At 40.1% G+C, this 16,932-nt stretch overlaps 1 protein-coding gene across 2 annotated transcripts in view; it reads left to right on the top strand.

Annotated features, from left to right (window-relative positions):
• The window catches only part of DAB1 (DAB adaptor protein 1), a 137,834-nt gene that overhangs the window by 11,686 nt on the left and 109,216 nt on the right, over nt 1-16,932 (top strand). For both annotated transcript variants that reach the window (XM_086753275.1, XM_086753274.1), the window contains exon 2: nt 11,198-11,397. In XM_086753275.1, coding sequence (XP_086609401.1) covers nt 11,331-11,397 — 67 coding nt within the window. In that variant the 5' untranslated portion in view covers nt 11,198-11,330. The remainder of the gene's footprint in view (nt 1-11,197; nt 11,398-16,932) is intronic.

Raw genomic sequence — 16,932 nt, 5'->3', positions numbered from 1 at the left:
CTGGCTAAGCCACTAAGTTTTTCATTATAGCAGAGTCTTTATTTCAGACTGAGTTATATTATCCCTGAATATAACGTACACTGTTTTAAGTGTACCAGGTGTTTCAGGAGAGCAGTGTACAAGGTAGGTCAATATTTTACTTATACTTTTAATTTTTTTTTTTTTTTGCTGTACTGAAGGGTGCTCGTTTGATGGCTATTCCTGGTTGCTCTCTCAACTTACAGGCCTTGTTGAGACTCTGACCAAGTCTCATAAGGACCAATATAACCAAGTTTATAAAAATATTTTGCATCTACACTACCTGTGTGTGCAACTTCCGTTTAATTTGCGTAGTCGCTGAAATCTCGGGCATCAGTAGAAGTTTAGTCTTCAGCATGTATTCAAATGTTCACCTGATCACTGAGATAATACTTTGCAGAAGCAAGCTTGTAAACAAGGGAATCTGTGCTGCGTCTCCTCTAAAAGATGGCTTGGTCTCTAGCGTGCCAGTAACTTCTGTTCAGGTACTGGAGCCTAAATAATTGATTTTTCGGTGTATGCCATTGCACAGCACTTGAAAACCCAGGCTGCGTTGTCAGTGTGTGCTGTGATTCTGCAAAAATTTTAATTAATGCATGGGGATATGCAAAAGAAGTGTGAAGTAATGAGAGTGAATATGTGACTTAAATCTGAGAAATTAATTTGTGGACAGGACAAATCTTTGATATGGATAAAATTCAGGTTAGCTCACTTAATGGTTCACCTGGCCCTAACAATACCTAGATTTAGAACTTGCGAGCGCCACTGGCCTGTAATCAGAATACGTTTTGCCCTACACAAAATGGAATTATATTAGTCAATTTGCATTAGCCAAGTCTGAATTCTGTGTCTGGTTAGATTTAGTTGCACTCTGCTGATGACAGACTTTTTGTTTGACCTGGATGTGTGTATCTTTCTTAGTGCTGTCAATCTTCTCTTATGTTGCTCAGTGTACTCCTGTTACTGAAAATCCAAGATCCATAGCCCTTTATTAAATTACTGAGTACGTTTCTTGTGCCTGTAATATTTACCTTTGGGCATTAGGACTTCTTTTCCTAGAAAATAATCTGGTAAAGGATTTTGTGGGAGTTTCTTACTCTAACCTCTGAAAACTCTTGGGGGGGGGGGAGGAACAAGAGAATATCCAGGCATATCTTTGTGTGAAAGTCATGTAGTGATGAACACATCTGCTTTTGGACTATATATGTGCCTTCTATAGAATCTGTCCCCTTTCTCTGTATTAATTCTAGAGGGCTGCTATAAGCTGACATCAAGCCTTTTTGCAGTGGACTTGATTTCGTTGGTATGCAAAGAGGGAGGGTGAAGACAGCATCCTGTCTTTCATCGGGCTGGATGAGGATTAATCATGATTGCAGCTGCAGAATAACGCAGATCTTAGCTGCTGGGGTTGGAGAGGGAGAAGGACCTAGGCTGTCTGTACTTCCACGTGCCCCTTCTGCCCTCAGAGACGGTGCGTTTGGCAGAGGAGTTGCAAGAAGCAGATTCTCAGAAATTGTTTTCCTTCCATTGACTTAGCGAATCCCCTTGTATTTCAATTTACGCTTGCTGTCTGCCAGAAGCATTCTGCGCCTTCACATGCACTGTCCTTTACCACGGGGTACAGCACAGTACTACATTCACTGTGTGAGAGCAGTTCATATTATAAATAAAGGCACAGATTTACTGTTGCCCCAGCTTACCTTTTTTCTTTGACTAATTTTTCATGCATCTGATGTTTTTCCTTTAATCATAAGGAATACATTCAATTTACCAGTAAGACACACGCACATACATGCAGTTTTTGCATGGCTTACTTGTTTTCTTGATGATGCATTAGGCAATGGATGCCGAAATGTTGCTGGCTCGAAGGTACGCAGGTTTATACCAGTGATTTTTACTGTGTCTCTGTAGCTAGCCTGTAAATGCCTTGCAGGCCAACTGTTTTTGAAATGGATAAAAGTGTGCTAATTCCTTCAAGGTAAATCAGAAGGATTATGACATCTAGGAAGAGGAAACTGCCAGACAGCTCATGAGCAATGTAACCAGGACTGACCCAATAGCATCTCTAAAGCTTCCGATAAAATTGCCTGAGGAGTCTGCCAAGAAGCCAGATGCTGCTGCTGGAAAAATACCTTCTGTAGCTTGGCATTTGTCCTGTAATTGCTTCCAAGAGAGAATAAACTGTAGCATGACAGTAGAAGGTGAATGGTTCCTCACTGCATGCTACTTGGGTGATTTTTAAAAATGCTTAGAAAATAAGCATGGTTTTGTGATGCGTTACCCCTTGTGCTGGTCCATGTACCTAAGTACATGGTACATGCTTAAGAGTTCCCCATCTGAATAATCAAGAATATTTTTTTTTCTGACATTTTAGCTTGGCAGTGGCTTGATTGTTTTTATTTATTTATTTATTTATTTTAAGTAATTCTTTTTACAGGGTCCCTAAGCTGGTCATCTAGACTTTGTTTCTGTAAATGCACGATATGGTCATGTAGACCTCTCCAGCTGGATGGTTATAGCAGAGTGGAGACCGATGTGTTTCCCTGGACGGATGTTTCTCTGCCCCACACAGTTTCAAGGGTTAGATTGTTGGGTGGTGGTTTTTTTTCCCCCTTTAGAATATAGACTCACAGAATCACAGAATGGTTTGGGTTGGAAGGGACCTTTAAAGGCCATCCAGTCCCCCCTGCCAGGAGCAGGGACATCTCCAACCAGATCAGGTTGCTCAGAGTCCTGTCCAACCTGGCCTGGAATGTTTCCAGGGATGGGGCATCCAGCACCTCCCTGGGCAACCTCTCATGTATTCCAGGTATGGGAAGAGTGCTGTATTTTATTACTTAGAAACACTGCTGAATCCTACCCACAAACAGAAAATGCGTAGAGCCTGACTTATGGGAAGTGCTTCTGCCCGTTTGAAGTTGTTAACATTCTTACTGATACAAAGCAGAGGCATTTGTGGAGCAGTGTGTAACATAATCAGATACAAGGCACAACATTCGCAAATGAGATGAGAACAGCTAAGTGAATTCAAGAAAGTTAGTTATGACTTGAAATTTCTCCAGTAAAATCCAGCAGCCGTTCTCAAAAACGTCTGTTTGGTATCATTTAGATGTCTGCCTGCAGTTGTGTGGAATTACCTTCGTGAGTGACACAGCTGGTTTGAAGACTGGAATATTCAAATGGAATTGTCAAAAGTATTTCTGTAGCTAAAACTCATTTACTAGACTGTTTAAAATACTGAAATTTGTTGGTTGTGGAACAGCAATGTGAAAACAATTTTTGTTTGTATGTGTACGTTCCTTTTTACAGTGCCAAAGGCGTTTTTGCCTTTGCTCTGCTAGTCCATGAACTTTGGTAGAAATCTGGTGGTTGGGTTTGGTGTAATAAATCAAAAGTCCGTTTACAGCAAGGTGAAGTCCTCTGATTAGCTTTCCTAATACTTAACTGTCAGAGAACAAGGGCTGAGTGTTGAAAAATAGCAGTGAATAAAGATCCTGGCATATGGTTTTGTTATTGTTCTTGACGTTAGGAAAGTTTGCTTGGCTTTGCTGCAATGTCAGGAAGCATTCAGAAAATTGAAGCGAAGAGTGTATAGGTTAATTTGTGTGGCTAAGCGAATCTCAAAGGAACCCAAAAAAGTTGGTGCAAAATTCATGTCTGTTGAAGAAGGCCAGCATAAAGCATCGCTTCAAGCTCCACTTCAGACTTCAAAATACAGCTTAAGTCGGATCTTGTGTCGGTATTCTGCTATATTTTATTTTAAATGAATGAGAGGATGAGTCCCAGTTCAGTCTCACTTGCAATATTACGGAAGTAATATTGAATTTTATTTTTTTTACAGGGCTGTATTAAGATATTTCTATAAAGGACAGGAGATGAATAAGTTGACTTTAACTTACTGTACCACTTAAAAACATGCTGAGCTGTCCAAGATGTGAGACATTTAATTCCATAACCTTTTCTTCCAATTAGAAGGCACAGATTCTGCTTCTGAGGAATTTGCATTTAAATATAAAACGTAGTGTCTCTGACATTGCTTTTACCTTCTCCCTGGTGATGCTCCTCACTGCGTACTTCTCCCTTTCCTTCAGCGTGATGATTGCACCACCGCGCTTTAGTAATCATTTAACAACTCTAATTACAGAATACTGTGATCCCAACTGTGTACTTTGTCCTTTTTCCCTTCTTAGTCTTCGCTCTGTTTCTTTGGTGTCGAGAGGATCGCGAAAGAGCTGCTCTTCTGCTTTGCAAAATAAATTCCAAAGACCCTGCTTTGGTAACGTACAGATTTGCATTTTCCTCTTGCTTTAGAGTTAATGACACTGAATTTTAGACATACAGGGGCTGGTTGGTCTGGTGGTGTTTACATCAGTCACGCCGGCATAACTTCACTGACGCTGATGCAGATCCACCAGCATAAAATTGGTGTAACTCCAGCTCCATTAAAATCGATGGAGTTACGCCAGTAAGAGTCAAATGTAACGCTATTGATTTTGTGCTGGTGTGACTTTATTGACTTCAGTGGAGGTGAGGCAGCTTTCTGCCCGTGGGACTCGGGTCGCAGTGGGGCTGCGCCTGGGCAGTATTGGTAGCAGTTGTGAGTTTTGTTTCTCGTTTGTTCTTACACAACGTTATCAGAAATTCTCTTTCCTTTCTGCTTCAGGGTCAGCAGTGTAGTAATCTGGGTGTCGTAAAGCCTTGGTGTAACGCAATTCATATAGGAAAAGCGTTTAGGTAATTCAGTTTGTGAGCACGGGGACTCTCTAGTCCAATCTTCCTGCGTTACCTGGTAACATAGCAGCCTCTCGGTGTTGGAGGGGTGATGTGAAGTTTTTAAACCTGTCCCCTTCAGTGGCAATGCTCTTGTTTATGTAATACCCCGCCAGAGCTTACAAATAGCACTTTGAGTGGAGTTTTGCATCTCGGAGCAGAAAAATATGCTTAAACGAATAATGTGTGTTGTGTTTACGCCCTCAGCACTCAGGGGTTTTGTTCTTCCCTGGGCTGGAGTCACCTTCCCTGCCACAGAAGCAGAGGAGAAGCGAACGCCAGCCTGTGTATTGCTGCCTTCCCGGGGTCTGGCGGGAGAGTGTCGGGAAGTCTGTGTGTGTCTGGCATTTTCTAGGACTGACTGACTTTGTTCAAGGCTCCAAATGTACTTGTCCAGCAGACTTGCATGCTTTCTTAGGGAACTGAAGGCATACAGTGCTGCCACGGCTGTTTTTAATAATTCTCATTTCCATTTTGACTGGGGGTTTGATTCTGTCGGTTCTGGCGTGGCAAGGCTCCTGAAAGGAGCGCTGCTCGTGTTGCGTGATGACGCTGCCAGGTGTATGCCTAGCCCAAAGAAGAGGTAGGTGTTAACACAACCTGTGGAAGGGATGTTAAATGTTATTTCACAGAGCTGAAGCTGATACCTGATTATTGGAAATCAGGCTGAGACCAACTGGAAAGGGGTACAGCAGCGCTGGAATTACGCAGCGCTAGCTCTGGCCAGCAGTAGAGCAGAACAGGGGAGAGCAGCAAGTCTTGACTTCTCAGTGCTGGATGGTTGGTTTTTGGGTTTTTGTTTGTGTTAGTTTTTGGCTTTTAAAAAATATTTTACGTTGTTGTTATAGAAATTCTTCTAAGAGGATAAATTTCATGTTGAAAGCATTGAAGAAAAAAATACAAATATTTTTCTATTGGTCTTTAGTGACTGGCTCAAATATAGCAGTTCTTCCTTAACAGCATTTGAATATCCTTCCTCAGAGAAATGATGAACTGACATCATGTAGTTTTTCCTGAATGCAAAATGGCATACTTCTGAATATTTCAAAAATTCTGTTACAGCGAGGTCGATGTTTTCTGTCTTGCCTTTGTTTCCAGAATGCTATCCTCTATAATATGAAATAGAAATTGTAATATCAACATGAAACATTAGTAATTTCCCATTAAAAATGTTGATGAAATCAATTCATTCCTCTGAAAAGCATCTTTTTAACCTAGTCAGCATTTTCTATGAGTAGAAAATTCACAGCACTTCTGGTGAATAATTAGTGAGGTGGAGTGTAGTGTTCTCCGCTATACGGAGTGATTTCCAGGAGGAATTTTAGTAATTATTCCTGCTGTCATCGGAATGCTAATAAACATCTTACTTTGGAAATATTTTATAGGTCAATTTTTTGGCAAGATGCTCTTCTAGAGGTAAATCAGCTTCAATGGTGCTGTTTCCACCATCTGAGGAACTGGGTAGCACGCCTGAAGGATGCCCTAGGGATAGACTGATTAAGCACATTGTAAGCCACCGTAAATTTAATAAAACGTGTTATTTACCTTAGATTTTTTAAAGAAGGACCTTCTTGTTTTCAGGAGGTAAGAGAAGTATGTTGTAAATACAGTTAAAGAAAGAGCAACTGTATACAAAGGGACATTGAATGTTGTGGTTTGAGTACTGAGTAGTTTTCTGATGCTGGAAGAATTAAAAAGGGTTAACTGGGCAGTGTTGTTCTGGTGTCTCAGTACAGACATGGTACAGGCAGCATGATAAAGCACATAAACCCCCTCCCTTCATCCTAATATAGAGAAAATTAGAGGTGGAGGGGAGAACTTGCTCCTTTTAGAGCAAGCAAAGCTAAGTGTGGAATATGGAGGCAATTCCGACTCTTTGCTTGCCGTGTGACTTTGGGAGGTGGCAGGAGGAGGAGGGTGCAAAACCAGAGAAGAGAGACTGGGCACATGCAGCATTCTGATGGAGATTGTTTTGTTTTGCAGGCTAGCTGGAATTTTAATGCATGAGCTGGCTTAGATTTTGCCACTAAACACATTGTTATAGAATTTGCTTTAATGAAGTATCTACACAGACATCTTCTCCTGTTTGCTTTTCTTTTCCTCCTCATTTTCTCCTCCATGTCGGTATCTTAAGCTCTCTCTTCTACCTTGTCTTTCTCGTTTTCTGGTTCTTACTTGTAGGCCTTATTAACTGAAATATTTCAGGGGGTTTTGGCCCAATCCCTTGGGTTTCAGTTTGGAATTCGTGTAGTGCCTTCTGTAAAGGTTCACACTCTGATAACCGGGTAGCTTCCCGTGGAATGTCTGCAAGACCTGACCGTGAGGGGCATGAGCTGGTGAGTTCAAAATAGCGAGAGCAGCTTCAGATGATTTCGTGATGTCTTCTCTCTGGAGGGTACAAAGGGCACTGGTGGCAAGGATGAGTTTCACCACCGTCTGTGTGTGGTCCCACTGAAGTCCTCTCTGTTAGGTTTCATGGTCAGACGAGAAGTTGATGAGGAACGCTTTTTTTCCTGGATGGCAGTCCTTCCTGCTTGAACTGCTCTCAGTATTCCAGTATCACAGCACTTGAAAAATAATTTTTTCACTTATATTTTGCTTTTTTAAATATGTTTGGGCTTTAACACTTGCAAAGTCATGGGCGTCAACGTTCCCTAACAGATGATTGTATTGGGTGCTTTAGAGGAACGGAAATAAATTGCAGGACTGGAGGCGTAAAAACAAGAGCTGAAGATGGTAGTATGGTTTTTGTTTTGTCAAACCAGGGTGTAGGATACCATCCTCTTGTCAAATCCCACTTTAGGGCTGTGGGGAACTTAAATACCTAGGGAATGCCAGGGCTTAGTTACAAATCCTTTCTAAGACTGCTTTCCCTTTATGTAAGCAGATGGAAACCGGTTTCAGAGGAGGGAACTTCTTAAGTTTTGAAGCCCTGAAGAAAATTAATAAATTCATGTGTTACAAAGCCAGAGGGGAAGCATTATGATCGTCTTGTCTGACCTCCTTCATAACTCGGGCCAGGGGAAGTCGCCTAATAACCCCGTCATGAGCTCACTCAAGCGTGTTTGAGAAGACAAATGATTTGACAGAAATTGTTGTTTTACAAATGCGTGGGGGAGGTGGGTGGAGCATGTGATCGAGTTCCCTGTGGATAAAAGGTCCAACCTGTGTTAATCCCAGCTGCAAAGTGAATTTACAAAAATATTTCTTCACTAAGGCTTTAGGTTTTATGCCGGCGTAGGAGTAATACAGAATGCAAGCTTAAGACTTCTCTCTGGAATTAAAAGCCAGTTAATTCCAGAATGCGCTGATTGTGTTCCTGCTGTATCCACTTAGTAAGGGAACAGAAAATGTCAGTATTCTGTTAAAACGAAGAGCTCTGAATCCTCTTTAGGAAAAGCTGAGGCATGCACATAACACTGTAATAGCTGGAGCAGTAATAAGACACACAAGAAGATCATTGGAGTTGGATATGTGTAAGATGATGGATTTATTTTTTATTTTTAAATGCAGCTAACAAAATTTTGTCTTTAGAACAGGAAGAGAAATGTGGCAGAGCTGATCAAAGAAAATAGCATCTCATTGATAAAACACATGCTGCGGTACTTCCCGCAGTTGGAAGAGCATAGTATTTAACAACGGTGACCTAGATTGGAGGAGACAATAAAAGCTGTTGCGGTGACGAGCAGATTGACTGCCATTCTCATCTGGGTAATAAACAGCTGAAATGTGGACAGTATATGAAAGTTTACTAATGTAGCTTACATAAAGATCTATACTTTCGGAGGAATTGTCTCTGTAGCAAATTCAGTTTGAAGTATAGCTTGCGTCTGACAGATGTTTATGTGCTCCTTTACAAAGACACCTATTACTTTATTCAAGGATCTATGAGCCTGCGAGTGTATGACCTGATTAGGTTTTAAAGTAATCAATATCTGAACCTGTCCAAAAATAGACGTGCATTTATTTTAAAAAATATTACTCAGTGGGGTAGCCTCGAGGGGATATAGCTTTTCTGGAGATTTTCAAATGAGATAGCGGTCATACTTTGTTATTTTAAATATTCAGAGCCTTCAGATGCTGCTATTTCAGCTGTCCTGTTGAAAGTAGCTGACAAGAGATGGCATTCTTGATGCTTTGTACCCACAACAGTCTTCCAAGACATTAAAACTTGCTTAACTCTTGACCCTGGGGGTATTTTGTATTTTTTTTTCCCCGACTTTGTTTTGGTTTTATTATAAATGGACCTATTATAAATATTTTTCTTTGTTAAGTGGTTCGTATTAGTGCTTCTTGTGAGTTATGTGGTTAACCTTTGGGTAAATATAAATCCAAATTCTAGAAGAATAAACTGTCAATCCAGCTGTGACTTGAGAGATGCTTTAAGTAAGTGCCATTGAGCTGTAAAGACTGATGCGTCCCTCCTGTGCCGTAAAACTAAATATTATTAAATTGGGTTGTGTGCAGGGGGAGGGGAGGAGATGGGGGTTGCGAGGGACATCTGTTCTCTGCAGCGCTTCCCTCCCTGTTTGCCGGGGGGATTTCAAGCGTAAGTGAGGAGCAGCTCTGTCGACGGTAGGGTGAGGAGGTTCCCTGGCAGGGAATGCGCTGGGACCGAGCGATCGCTGCACGTGGTGTCCCACCGTAACCATGTTTGGGGGAGAGACATCTCCCTGGCCGTGGACCTGTCCAAAGAGCACTTCAGACCCTGAAAGAGTGTCAGTTTTGAGGCTGCTACCGTATGGCTTTTCTCTCTTTGATCAACGCCCGTTTGCTTTGTCCTTTTCTACTGTTTTCTTAACTAAGAATGTTAATCAAAATGCTTTTAGTGTATTCAGGTTTTCCAAGAAGGGGTTTTTAGCAAGCACTGCAGCTTAGATTTTTGAGTTGCTTTATTTTTCCTCCTTTTTCGCTATGCAACAATTACCTAGGCTCCGGAGAGGAGGAATGGGGAGTTTTGTATTTCAACATCAGTTCAGCAGATTTTGAAAAGCTATCTTTGAATGTTCTATAATACACAGACAGATTTGAAGAGCTTATTAAAGAAAGCCCCTGACACACTTCAGCAATATTAAATCACTTCAGACGGTGCGTGGCAGCGTAATGTTACTGAAGCATTAAAAAATGCTAAAAGAGCCTGGATTTGAAAGTACTAGTGGCTTCACAGCCCTTACTGTGAGGAGAAATTTAAACTGTCAGAATTATTTCAATGTTTGCAGTGTACTACTTTCTTAAATGGCAGAGAAGGGACGTTAGTAAATAACTCTTAACTGTAGTTAATCTCTGGCCAGCTAACCAGCTGATCTGCTGGGTTAATTTCTTTATTAAATGCTTATTTAATAACTGGGCAGCTGTTCAGGCAGACCAGATGGACTTTGCTGTAATTGTGCTAATAATGAGAACTTTTTCACGTAAAGTGAGAGCCATAAGAAGATGCATTTGGTGAGGGGACACCATGACAAATGGCTTCAGGATGGTGTGGGCCTCTGCCCTCAACAGACTGCCTGAAGTGGGTGGCTCATCCTTCAAAGCAAGAAGGACCAGCAGTTGGAGTACTGGTTTGGTCTTTGCTTGGTTGTTTGTTCTTTGTGCATTCTTTGCCTCCACAGCCCGTACATGCGCAGTCCTGCTTACAGCCTGCCTCCCTCGTGCTGCTCCAGCACGTTCCTGTGGGTTCACGGCCGGTGCCTTTCTGTATCTCCCCAGCACGTACACGTTACGTAAAGCTGTAGCTTGCTCTCTAAATGTTATCTTTTTTCCCCATGTGAACAGTCCTAGCCCGTTTGTATTTTGTGGAAACTGTAAGGTTTAATTAGCTGTATTTTCAGGGTTCTCTGCAAGAAAAATGACTAGATGGGCGTTAAGAATTACAGCTTTGCTCATGTGGAGGCAGATTCTTTTATACGAGAGACATTATTGTAAGCAAGAGGAGTGGCAAAATATGATGTTCTCAGTATGACTAATGAATACATTTTTCATTTGTCGTTGTTCAAGGAGAACGATGGCATTAAAAGAGTGTTTGAGGAGTAAAAATCTGAACTTACTGTCTGGCAGTATGTTTTTACGTTGGAATTGCTGCATTTAAGAATTGAGTCCTTGCAGAATTTTTTGCTTTTGGTGACTTTCCAGCTACTTCCCAATCATAGCCTTTGTCCTCCAGAAGTACAGGTCTTCCGTGCCGCTTATGTGGTGTATCTAGCCTGTGAAGACATCTCAGAGATGCCAAAACATCTCGAACAGGACTAGATGACTGTATTTAAGCATGTACAATTGTGGGCCATTGACTCTGTAGACAGAGAACTTCATAGCCTTCTTCCTCAGTAAGCTTGCAATGGTTTCTTTTTTTTTTTTTCTTCAGATGTTTTAAACTCAGAAAATGACTGTTACTTTTTGTTTCCTTCTTTAACAGCACTCGAAAGGAGTGAATGAGATGAACTGTTTGGGTTATAGTATCTGAAAGGCTAGATTATTCTCTTGGAGAGACATTCTAAATGAGCCTGACCGAGACCCTGGATCTGTGTGAAGAGGACTAAGGATATAGGATGTCAACTGAGACAGAACTTCAAGTGGCTGTTAAAACCAGCACAAAGAAAGACTCCAAAAAGAAAGGTAGGGACTCATTTCTCTTTATTCGTACGTATTTTGTACTTTAAGCAGTTCCTACGTCAATCACCTTTTATGCATCTGTGATTCTTCTGTTATCTGTGCGCTCAGTGAAATTAAAATTTGAGCCCGGTGGCAGTTTGGTATGGGAACATGGGATTTGAATCTCTGACATAAAAAAATATATCTTATTGAAATATAATTTAACATGTAATGAAAAACATTGTATGCATTACAATTCATTAATTTTTACTCTACGTGTATATTGCAGTTATTCACAAATGGAAATACAATTTTTAAAATTACTCTTAGCAAAATATTTTTTTTTCTCTTTTAACAAATAAATTCTCTTCTAAAGGCTTTGTTTCTACTTTGTCTTGAGCTAACCAGAGCTTAAATGCACTTTCTGTTACTGGAGGTTAAATCTTACACTTTATGAAGTTACAGAGAACTCAGAAGCAATCCATAGAGAAATCAATTGTGATTTGGTAAAGGAAATAAAAACAAGGAGGAGGAAGCCTCAAAATTAAGGAGAAGCTATGAGTAAATGCATGGTTGGATAGGTTCATAGTTGTATTTACAATTTTGCATCAGATTGTAGGGCAGTTCTTTGGACTGGTAAGCATGAGAAATGGGACTATATCAATTTGGTGCTTACAAAGAGGAGTACTGAAAGATTTTTAGCGGGGATTTTTATCCTTAGATTTTTATTGCTATTTTTATTGGTTATGGTTTTAAGTACTGATGAACTTGGAGGCCAAGACCTTGAATTCTGGTGGTAGTTCCTGTTATTCTGTGTAGCAGTCTTTGATTTTTATTAAAACTTATACAAATAATAAAATTGAGGTTGAAAACAAATTTAATATGAATGGCTCAAATAAAGTAAAACAAAAAGGAAAAAGTCATACTTAATAGTTTTAATACTTGAGGCAGCATGACTTGAACTTTAATGTGAGCTTTTCAGTTTGTCATTCTGTTTCTTTTTGTGGATGTATCATTTAGTCATTTACTTCTGAGGAATTTGTACATTTTTTTAAGACCAAAAATGTTCACATCCTTGCTTGTATATGTGTGTGTTGCAAAATATGCTCATCTTAGATATCCGATAAATAACTTGTTTGCCTTCTGGGCAGCTATACCTTTTACTGTGGCGATTCTACCAAACTGGAAGTTAAGGTCTTATGTTTGCTGTAGCTTTTTAAAATCAGAAATCTTTATATTAGCATTTTTAAAAAGACACAGCGATTTAAAAAAATTAAATGTTTGGGAGAATGGTTTAGAATCCTTATGACTACCTAGGCCTAAACTCACAAGTCAAAAATGATTCATTTAAGATAAAAAGGTGTAGTTTGGGAAGGCAAAAATAGGGGAACTTTGATGTGAATAAGAATGTGATCTCAGAGAGATGTTCATCAAGGTAAGTAAAAAAAAAAAAAAAAGTAAAGATGCTTTGGTTGTGTAGTCATTGCGAATTTTTGGGCAGGCAGGAAATTTTAAAATGTCAGTTCTTCTCAATACAGATAACATCTTTTTTATGTGTATCTCCTATGTTATTTCATCTCCTCGGAGGTGAGACTTTTGAAAACTGCAAACAACTGGTTTAGGAACTTGATGTTTATGTTAACAAAACATTCAGCTTCTAACTTCTAAAAACATTTTCATAAATCATAGTAACTGAATGCTTCTCTGCACAAAATCTGATTCTGTCCCCCAAATAGAAATTCTGAGAATTTCCTTTGCTGCTGAGAGGTATAAAGTATGTTCTGTGGCAGAGATGAGAGCTCCCCGCAGCACATACAGGTATCGGAGGAGCTGGAAGGAACAGTGCACGGCAGTAGCGCATCTTCGGAATTAATCGTGTTCCGTTTTGTACGTGCGAGTCTGCGTGCCTCCGATCACACGCAGCCATCCGGAGGCCTCGCGTACAGTGAATGCGTTGTACAGACAAGGTCTGCAGTTCAGACAGTGTTTGCTGTTCAAATGCCACCTAATCAAAAGTCAAAAGGAACTTTGTGCGGTCGCTTACTTGTCACTGAATTCTACGTATTTGCGTGTATTTCAGCAAATGAGCCCTCCCCTGTGAGTGATGGAATGATGTGACTTGTACACATGTGGTTTAGGGCCTGTCTTGAGTTCAAGGCACTGTAACACCGTTAGTTAAACAAGCAATGTATAACCTGACCAGATCAGAGGAAGGGTCCAGGAGGAGCCTCGTGGTATTCAATGGCAGCGAATGCAAAGTCCTGTTACTGCGAAGGACAACTCCCTGCAGCGGGGAAGGGGGTGTGTTTGAAGTTCTTCTGTGGTTACTTATAATTGCTTTTAGACTCTATTGCATCAATTACTGATTTTTTTTTTTTTTTTTTTTTGGTGACAGGGAAATAGTTTGATTTCTGCTGCAGATAAGGAACATGGCATGAATGCTCCTGCAAAGTTACAGATTTTACCAAGTATTTCATTTGTATCTTGGGAATCATCTCTTTTTTTTTAAGTCATATGCAAAGCAATTCTCTTACCAGAGATTATTTAAGACATTTCTCATTAGGCACAGTGGTTTTAGAGCCGTAAGCTTTCTAGTCCTAGCCAACTCTTCAGTCTCTCTCCATTGTCATCAGATTTATAAGACAGTATTCTGTTCTAAACGCTGAAGGATTATTCCTGCAGTTAGGAAGAGAACTTACGTATGAAATCCTCTCAGAGCTGCTATTTAAGTAGAATTGCTGCTGTGAAACCCTAATGTACAGTAGGTAGGTTTGCTATTAACATGATAATATCAAATTATAGTTTTCTATGTTAACATTATCACCCTGGATAATCTTAAAAATAGGCTGTTTAAAATCAAGTAGTAATTTTGCCTTCTATTCAGTCAATATTGATCTGATGGGTCCGGAGTTCAGTGGGCTCTAGAAATGCTACCTGGTCATGTTCACAGCGCAGGGTAGGGGTTTTAATGGACTTGGAGACACAGTTATGAAAGCGGAAGGGAGCCAAGCACCTCTCTTTCTCTCCAGATTGCCGCTTTTTGCTCCATGCGCTGTGAAGATGCTTACCAATTGAGGACCCATGTTTCACCCTGACCTCCACCACTTTCCTTTCTGCACTTTACTCCATCTTATAAGCTTACAGCACACTACATGCCATTAGAGGAGATTATATTTCTGCCATCCTCCACCTCCAGCCCTAATGTTCATGCCACTCTTGGCTGATATCTGCCAGTAACTGTGCTGTAATTACTTTTTTTGAGAACTTGCTCAAATTTTAAAAGACATCCTGAAGAGGTTTTGTATTGCTCTCTAAGAGGAAATAATACAAATTTCTCAGGAGATTTAAAAAGCTCTATTCTGGAACTTTTTTGTGATTTTTGTTTTTTGTGAGTTTGCAAAAAATCATCTGTTCTTTAAGAAGCATTCAGGGAATTAGTGATTCAACTAATACTCCTAAAGGCTGATTTTATTTCATTTGTTTATGTCATCTGGTTCACTGAAAGGTGAATAAACTTTAAGTGTTTGTGCTGTTCAGGATAGGAAATCAGAATATTTTATTAGCCAAAGTTGTTAGAAACATAAAACACATTTGTCTTGTAGTACATGGGGGAAAAGTCATTTTATAAGTGTTTATGGATTATTGAATCAAATTGAAAACAATTACTTGAGTCTGTCGTAATTAAGATTGATTTGAAAACCTCTTTGGGGGAAATGTGTTGTATTGATGTTGAATCCACACTGATAACCTCCTTGGAAAATCCTTTCTTGCAATATTAACTTAAACAGGAAAACTAAAATGGGAGCTCAGTGAAGAAATGAGCCGGGTTACCAAATTTGAGTGCAGATCTGCATCTGTGATAAGACTTTTGAGTCCATTTTCAAAATGACAGGGACTTTCAAAAAATGGAAGCAAGATGCAAAGAGGAGCTCAGGCACGTTAACAATCAGCATAATGATCTTTGATACTAAGGATCTCCCCATGGGTGAAATTCCCGTATTTAATAGGTTTCCGTTACAGCGCGTGGGAAGCACGTGGCGTTTGGAAGCAGATTTCAGAGCAGGCAGGCCGCCAAGCTGGGGATTGCTGTAAGTAGCCAGTAAGAATGTGAAATTTAGAAGGGATGTGATGGGCTCTGTCCCTACCAGAGCTGGATGCCTTCTCGCAGCCAGGTTGAGCGCTTGGCTTTGACTGAATGAATATACAAGTTCTAAAGCTGCGCTTGAGGAGGGAGAGCGAGAGCGGACTCCGCTCAGGGAGCTGTTTAATGCCAGGTAAGGAATCACCCTGCTTGCAGAGAGTGTGGCCTTGCAGTGCTTTCATGGTGGTCCAAGATGTGAGTGTGATCCTTTTGGGATCGGGCAAAGTGTCCCATTTTAACTCTCTGACCGCTAATTAGAAGGAGCGCAGTGGCTCCGGGACCGTTCACGTGTATCAGATTGGGCCTCTGGCAGAGTCACATCTATTTCCTGGGTCTTTTAAACTCTAATGAGGTTGTGAAGTCTGTGTAACTATCTGAAGGAAAACCTTCACATCCCCAAAAGGAAAACTCTAGTCATACTAAGATCAAACGGGAGATACCTAGTTAGTTTAAAAGCCTTTGGGGAGAAGCAGCCTTCAAACAAGGTTACGTTTTGTCATTTTCAGTTTCCATCATAGGTGGCTAATGGTGCCCAAGTCCTCTTTCGGATTTCTTAGACCTCATTTGAATCTAATCTTTGGACTAATCATTGCTGAATTTCAGAGTGGGAGGGAGGTTTCTGGTTGATGTGAAAGTTGTAATTTTGCTGATACATAGAAATCTTGATGCAGTTTTTACAGGTTCATTTCCAGATTGGAACTTCAGTTTAAATTAATAAGTGTTATGAACAATGATGGTCGATTTTATTAAATTATTTTTTTATGATTATTGAACTTTTTTTTTTACATTACAATCAGCTAACAACAATTAAAGCATCATCACTGTAATGAGGCATTTCACATTGTCAGACTCATTTATTTTTCTGATTGCATAGCTAAGATTCATGGAATCCAGCAAAATTCAGATTTCATCTGAAGAGTAATGAAAGAAGAGCACAGTTGGGAGCTTATTTCATTGACAGGGAGTGGATTTGCTTTGTTTCCATGCACTAGTTATGAGTTTTTCAATAATTTATAGATCAAGTAACAGCAGCATTAATTGATACACTAATTGAGTCCACATGCCTGCCTTTAACAAATCTCTTTTGTGAAGTGGTTGCTGACAATATTAATTGCACATCTTTTGAGTCTTGATATAAGTTATGAATTCATTCTCAAGTTGAAAGAGGGTGGGAAAATCATTAATTTTGACATTGTGTAGTTATAATTAACAAGAGTTATCCAATAACCTATCATAAATTAGAGAGCTCATGAATTCTACTTTAAACACCGCAATCAACCAAAGGGGGTCCGTGGTTGTGTTGATGAAGCTTTCTTCGGGGGTGATGGATGTTGTCTCTTGTTGTGGGTAAAATGTTTATTGTTGGTTTTAATTGACAGGCAGGTCTGCCTACGTTAAGGTTGGAGCTCTCCTACTTT

This window comes from Chlamydotis macqueenii, chromosome 8 (genome assembly GCF_036417535.1).
Source record: "Chlamydotis macqueenii isolate bChlMac1 chromosome 8, bChlMac1.mat, whole genome shotgun sequence".
Classification (NCBI taxonomy): domain Eukaryota; kingdom Metazoa; phylum Chordata; class Aves; order Otidiformes; family Otididae; genus Chlamydotis; species Chlamydotis macqueenii.
Note: the sequence above shows the minus strand (reverse complement) of the source record. Positions and strands in the feature narration are given on the sequence as shown.